Source organism: Haliotis rubra, unplaced genomic scaffold, assembly GCF_003918875.1.
Source record: "Haliotis rubra isolate DU_JTF1 unplaced genomic scaffold, ASM391887v1 Scf193, whole genome shotgun sequence".
Classification (NCBI taxonomy): domain Eukaryota; kingdom Metazoa; phylum Mollusca; class Gastropoda; order Lepetellida; family Haliotidae; genus Haliotis; species Haliotis rubra.
The window spans coordinates 552,449-559,501 of NW_025765925.1; the positions used below are offsets into that span (position 1 = coordinate 552,449).

At 52.3% G+C, this 7,053-nt stretch overlaps 1 protein-coding gene across 1 annotated transcript in view; it reads left to right on the forward strand.

Moving 5' to 3' along the window:
- The window catches only part of LOC124274666 (synaptophysin-like), a 134,575-nt gene that overhangs the window by 125,416 nt on the left and 2,106 nt on the right, over positions 1 to 7,053 (forward strand). The window contains exon 7 of the mRNA XM_046710026.1: positions 5,719 to 6,974. Coding sequence (XP_046565982.1) covers positions 5,719 to 5,759 — 41 coding nt within the window. The 3' untranslated portion in view covers positions 5,760 to 6,974. The remainder of the gene's footprint in view (positions 1 to 5,718; positions 6,975 to 7,053) is intronic.

The following is a 7,053-nucleotide window of genomic DNA, read 5'->3' on the forward strand; positions in this document are numbered from 1 at the left end:
GAAGGTGCCGCGTGTTCTTGGAATGGGATCCTTGTAAATGCTAGCTGCACTTGGCTCTTTCTTGACCCCAATTTTGGTTTACTTGTTTTCAAATTCCTCATGGTTTAAGTTCAGGATCCTCCACCACTCCACCCTAGCCCATCTCAACATAAGCAATGCATTCACTCACCTCCTTGCTCTCCAGGCCCTAAATAACTTCACACTACCTTACCCAGTCAACCATGCACCAAGCAGTGCTACCTAATCATAGTGTTAAACAAGGACAATTACATCAAGCAGTACAGTACATCAAAACCTGATTACAAATTCCTAAGGTTGAGCAGGGACAATTACACCAAGCCCTCCTTGCATGCTCCTAGGGTTGACCAGGGACAGTTACACCAAGCCCTCCTTGCTCCTTGGGTTGACAGGGACAGTTACGCCAAGCCTTCCTTGCATGCTCCTTGGGTTGACCAGGGACAGTTACACCAAGCCCTCCTTGCATGCTCCTAGGGTTGACCAGGGACAGTTACACCAAGCCCTCCTTGCTCCTTGGGTTGACAGGGACAGTTACGCCAAGCCTTCCTTGCATGCTCCTTGGGTTGACCAGGGACAGTTACACCAAGCCCTCCTTGCATGCTCCTAGGGTTGACCAGGGACAGTTACGCCAAGCCTTCCTTGCATGCTCCTAGGGTTGACCAGGGACAGTTACACCAAGCCCTCCTTGCATGCTCCTAGGGTTGACCAGGGACAGTTACACCAAGCCCTCCTTGCTCCTTGGGTTGACAGGGACAGTTACACCAAGCCTTCCTTGCATGCTGCAAGGGTTGACCAGGGACAGTTACACCAAGCCCTCCTTGCATGCTCCAAGGGTTGACCAGGGACAGTTACACCAAGCCCTCCTTGCATGCTCCTAGGGTTGACCAGGGACAGTTACACCAAGCCCTCCTTGCATGCTGCAAGGGTTGACCAGGGACAGTTACGCCAAGCCCTCCTTGCATGCTCCTAGGGTTGACCAGGGACAGTTACACCAAGCCCTCCTTGCATGCTCCTAGGGTTGACCAGGGACAGTTACACCAAGCCCTCCTTGCTCCTTGGGTTGACAGGGACAGTTACGCCAAGCCTTCCTTGCATGCTCCTTGGGTTGACCAGGGACAGTTACACCAAGCCCTCCTTGCATGCTCCTAGGGTTGACCAGGGACAGTTACACCAAGCCCTCCTTGCTCCTTGGGTTGACAGGGACAGTTACGCCAAGCCTTCCTTGCATGCTCCTAGGGTTGACCAGGGACAGTTACACCAAGCCCTCCTTGCTCCTTGGGTTGACAGGGACAGTTACACCAAGCCCTCCTTGCATGCTCCTAGGGTTGACCAGGGACAGTTACACCAAGCCCTCCTTGCTCCTTGGGTTGACAGGGACAGTTACACCAAGCCTTCCTTGCATGCTCCTTGGGTTGACCAGGAACAGCTACATCAAACCCTCCTTGCTCCTTGGGTTGACAGGGACAGTTACACCAAGCCTTCCTTGCATGCTCCTAGGGTTGACCAGGGACAGTTACACCAAGCCCTCCTTGCATGCTCCTAGGGTTGACCAGGGACAGCTACACCAAGCCCTCCTTGCTCCTTGGGTTGACAGGGACAGTTACACCAAGCACTCTTTGCTCCTAGGGTTGACCAGGGACAATCACACCAAGCCCTCCTTGCATGCTCCTAGGGTTGACCAGGGACAGTTACACCAAGCCCTCCTTGCATGCTCCAAGGGTTGACCAGGGACAATCACACCAAGCCCTCCTTGCATGCTCCTAGGGTTGATAGGACAGTTACACCAAGCCCTCCTTGCTCCTAGGGTTGACCAGGGACAATCACACAAAGCCCTCCTTGCATGCTCCTAGGGTTGACCAGGGACAGTTACACCAAGCCCTCTTTGCATGCTCCTTGGGTTGACCAGGGACAGTTACACCAAGCCCTCCTTGCATGCTCCAAGGGTTGACAGGGACAGTTACACCAAGCCCTCCTTGCTCCTAGGGTTGATAGGGACAGTTACACCAAGCCCTCCTTGCTCCTAGGGTTGACCAGGGACAATCAAACCAAGCCCTCCTTGCATGCTCCTAGGGTTGACCAGGGACAGTTACACCAAGCCCTCCTTGCATGCTGCAAGGGTTGACCAGGGACAGTTACACCAAGCCCTCCTTGCATGCTCCTTGGGTTGACCAGGGACAGTTAACGCCAAGCCTTCCTTGCATGCTCCTAGGGTTGACCAGGGACAGTTACACCAAGCCCTCCTTGCTCCTAGGGTTGACAGGGACAGTTCACGCCAAGCCTTCCTTGCATGCTCCTAGGGTTGACCAGGGACAGTTACACCAAGCCCTCCTTGCATGCTCCTAGGGTTGACCAGGGACAGTTACACCAAGCCCTCCTTGCATGCTCCTTGGGTTGACCAGGGACAGTTACACCAAGCCCTCCTTGCATGCTCCTAGGGTTGACCAGGGACAATCACACCAAGCCCTCCTTGCATGCTCCTTGGGTTGACCAGGGACAGTTACACCAAGCCCTCTTTGCATGCTCCTTGGGTTGACCAGGGACAGTTACACCAAGCCCTCCTTGCATGCTCCTAGGGTTGACAGGGACAGTTACACCAAGCCCTCCTTGCATGCTCCAAGGGTTGACCAGGGACAGTTACACCAAGCCCTCCTTGCATGCTCCTAGGGTTGACCAGGGACAATCACACCAAGCCCTCCTTGCATGCTCCTTGGGTTGACCAGGGACAGTTACACCAAGCCCTCCTTGCATGCTCCTAGGGTTGACCAGGGACAGTTACACCAAGCCCTCCTTGCATGCTGCAAGGGTTGACCAGGGACAGTTACACCAAGCCCTCCTTGCATGCTCCTTGGGTTGACCAGGGACAGTTACGCCAAGCCTTCCTTGCATGCTCCTAGGGTTGACCAGGGACAGTTACACCAAGCCCTCCTTGCTCCTTGGGTTGACAGGGACAGTTACGCCAAGCCTTCCTTGCATGCTCCTAGGGTTGACCAGGGACAGTTACACCAAGCCCTCCTTGCATGCTCCTAGGGTTGACCAGGGACAGTTACACCAAGCCCTCCTTGCATGCTCCTTGGGTTGACCAGGGACAGTTACACCAAGCCCTCCTTGCATGCTCCTAGGGTTGACCAGGGACAATCACACCAAGCCCTCCTTGCATGCTCCTTGGGTTGACCAGGGACAGTTACACCAAGCCCTCTTTGCATGCTCCTTGGGTTGACCAGGGACAGTTACACCAAGCCCTCCTTGCATGCTCCTAGGGTTGACAGGGACAGTTACACCAAGCTCTCCTTGCATGCTCCAAGGGTTGACCAGGGACAGTTACACCAAGCCCTCCTTGCATGCTCCTAGGGTTGACCAGGGACAGTTACACCAAGCCCTCCTTGCTCCTTGGGTTGACAGGGACAGTTACACCAAGCCTTCCTTGCATGCTCCTTGGGTTGACCAGGAACAGCTACATCAAACCCTCCTTGCTCCTTGGGTTGACAGGGACAGTTACACCAAGCCTTCCTTGCATGCTCCTAGGGTTGACCAGGGACAGTTACACCAAGCCCTCCTTGCATGCTCCTAGGGTTGACCAGGGACAGCTACACCAAGCCCTCCTTGCTCCTTGGGTTGACAGGGACAGTTACACCAAGCACTCTTTGCTCCTAGGGTTGACCAGGGACAATCACACCAAGCCCTCCTTGCATGCTCCTAGGGTTGACCAGGGACAGTTACACCAAGCCCTCCTTGCATGCTCCAAGGGTTGACCAGGGACAATCACACCAAGCCCTCCTTGCATGCTCCTAGGGTTGATAGGGACAGTTACACCAAGCCCTCCTTGCTCCTAGGGTTGACCAGGGACAATCACACAAAGCCCTCCTTGCATGCTCCTAGGGTTGACCAGGGACAGTTACACCAAGCCCTCTTTGCATGCTCCTTGGGTTGACCAGGGACAGTTACACCAAGCCCTCCTTGCATGCTCCAAGGGTTGACAGGGACAGTTACACCAAGCCCTCCTTGCTCCTAGGGTTGATAGGGACAGTTACACCAAGCCCTCCTTGCTCCTAGGGTTGACCAGGGACAATCAAACCAAGCCCTCCTTGCATGCTCCTAGGGTTGACCAGGGACAGTTACACCAAGCCCTCCTTGCATGCTGCAAGGGTTGACCAGGGACAGTTACACCAAGCCCTCCTTGCATGCTCCTTGGGTTGACCAGGGACAGTTACGCCAAGCCTTCCTTGCATGCTCCTAGGGTTGACCAGGGACAGTTACACCAAGCCCTCCTTGCTCCTAGGGTTGACAGGGACAGTTACGCCAAGCCTTCCTTGCATGCTCCTAGGGTTGACCAGGGACAGTTACACCAAGCCCTCCTTGCATGCTCCTAGGGTTGACCAGGGACAGTTACACCAAGCCCTCCTTGCATGCTCCTTGGGTTGACCAGGGACAGTTACACCAAGCCCTCCTTGCATGCTCCTAGGGTTGACCAGGGACAATCACACCAAGCCCTCCTTGCATGCTCCTTGGGTTGACCAGGGACAGTTACACCAAGCCCTCTTTGCATGCTCCTTGGGTTGACCAGGGACAGTTACACCAAGCCCTCCTTGCATGCTCCTAGGGTTGACAGGGACAGTTACACCAAGCCCTCCTTGCATGCTCCAAGGGTTGACCAGGGACAGTTACACCAAGCCCTCCTTGCATGCTCCTAGGGTTGACCAGGGACAATCACACCAAGCCCTCCTTGCATGCTCCTTGGGTTGACCAGGGACAGTTACACCAAGCCCTCCTTGCATGCTCCTAGGGTTGACCAGGGACAGTTACACCAAGCCCCCTCCTTGCATGCTGCAAGGGTTGACCAGGACAGTTACACCAAGCCCTCCTTGCATGCTCCTTGGGTTGACCAGGGACAGTTACGCCAAGCCTTCCTTGCATGCTCCTAGGGTTGACCAGGGACAGTTACACCAAGCCCTCCTTGCTCCTTGGGTTGACAGGGACAGTTACGCCAAGCCTTCCTTGCATGCTCCTAGGGTTGACCAGGGACAGTTACACCAAGCCCTCCTTGCATGCTCCTAGGGTTGACCAGGGACAGTTACACCAAGCCCTCCTTGCATGCTCCTTGGGTTGACCAGGGACAGTTACACCAAGCCCTCCTTGCATGCTCCTAGGGTTGACCAGGGACAATCACACCAAGCCCTCCTTGCATGCTCCTTGGGTTGACCAGGGACAGTTACACCAAGCCCTCTTTGCATGCTCCTTGGGTTGACCAGGGACAGTTACACCAAGCCCTCCTTGCATGCTCCTAGGGTTGACAGGGACAGTTACACCAAGCTCTCCTTGCATGCTCCAAGGGTTGACCAGGGACAGTTACACCAAGCCCTCCTTGCATGCTCCTAGGGTTGACCAGGGACAATCACACCAAGCCCTCCTTGCATGCTCCAAGGGTTGACCAGGGACAGTTACACCAAGCCCTCCTTGCATGCTCCTAGGGTTGACCAGGGACAGTTACACCAAGCCCTCCTTGCATGCTGCAAGGGTTGACCAGGGACAATCACACAAAGCCCTCCTTGCTTCTCGGTTGACTAGGGACAATCACACAAAGCCCTCCTTGCATGCTCCTAGAGTTTACCAGGACTATACCTTGATGAAGCCTCAGTCCCTTTCAGCTCTGTGTTTTTGTGTTGTCTGTGACTGAATTTTTTCTTTACTATTTTGTTTCTCTAGAAGCAGGCCCGCCTCAGCAACCTCCCACCAACCAATATTAAGGTGTATCCAGTAGTAAGTAGTCTCGACTAACCAAGTACTTCCCTTCTTATAGCTGTGCAACATGGTATTGGAATAAAAACTAACTTGTGGTGTCAAAAGTAGTTAGGATATTTTTCTGTCAGATAATATTTGGTTTGTTTCGATTCATTGATATTTTGGATTTTGTAATATTGTAGGGAAGAAATAATGAATTTTGAAATGTCCCACTTGATATATGAGAACCCGGAGGAAATGTCAGTCATCACCAGTGGTTTCTATATTTCAATAATGGAACTCTGTAGCATCCCAGTCAGACAGATAGATGTCAGTGTAGTGTTTACTGAGAGAGGAAGACATGACACATGGGTCAGGCTCAATGCATTGGTCGGACATGACACATGGGTCATGTTACCCATAGGTTCAATGTGACACATGACTTGATCGACCAGGTTACTTTCAGATCAGTGCAAATTTATCAGGGGATGGTTGAGACTTAAAACAGATCAAAATGTTTCCTGTCAGATATAGACAGGCTGTTGTGTCATGTAGGAAGCTGGGATGACTACAGGGTTCCAGCGTTCCACTGCTATAGGATAATCTTGAGATCTGACTCTGTAGGCCAGAGTTCACCGAGAGGTACCAGTTGTAGGCCAGAGTTCACCGAGAGGTATCAGTCGTTTGTGATGTGTGGATGGGGTACATTCAGTTTATTATCAAACAAGTCAACCTAGAACCTAAGTAACATGGCTTGTCGTGATATACACATATAGACTACACTGAACCAGTGGGTGATGTCCCTTTTCTTTGCCACAATCCTGTCCATCTTGTGAATACTGTTTCCATATCAACACATCCTGTGTTTGTTGGTTTGATGTAACTCCAGCACCAGCACCACCACCACCATGTTACCCCAGACCATCAAGCTGCTGTAGAGTAATTTACAATAGGGTTGTATCCTGGTCATTCTAACCTTGTGTCATTTCTAGTATTGCTTGTGTATTTGATGTGTGTGAGTGAAATCGTAAGTTGCACCGATTCCATGTCAATGTTTAACCCATTGGTCTTTTACTATATATATTTTAGAGCACTGAGAATAGACTGAGTAATATCTGTTAATCGAGTGAAGTGGTTCGTCAAATCCTTCCATCCATTTAAAGTCACACATAAGACTCCGGCTTCCCACTCCAGCATAGCATGGCATCTTCATACAGTAAACCTATCCCAAAAGGCAGTGGGTGTATCCCATAGTACAGTGGACGTATACCAACCTGCAGTGAACCTATCCCATAATGCACTGAAACGATCCCATAATCC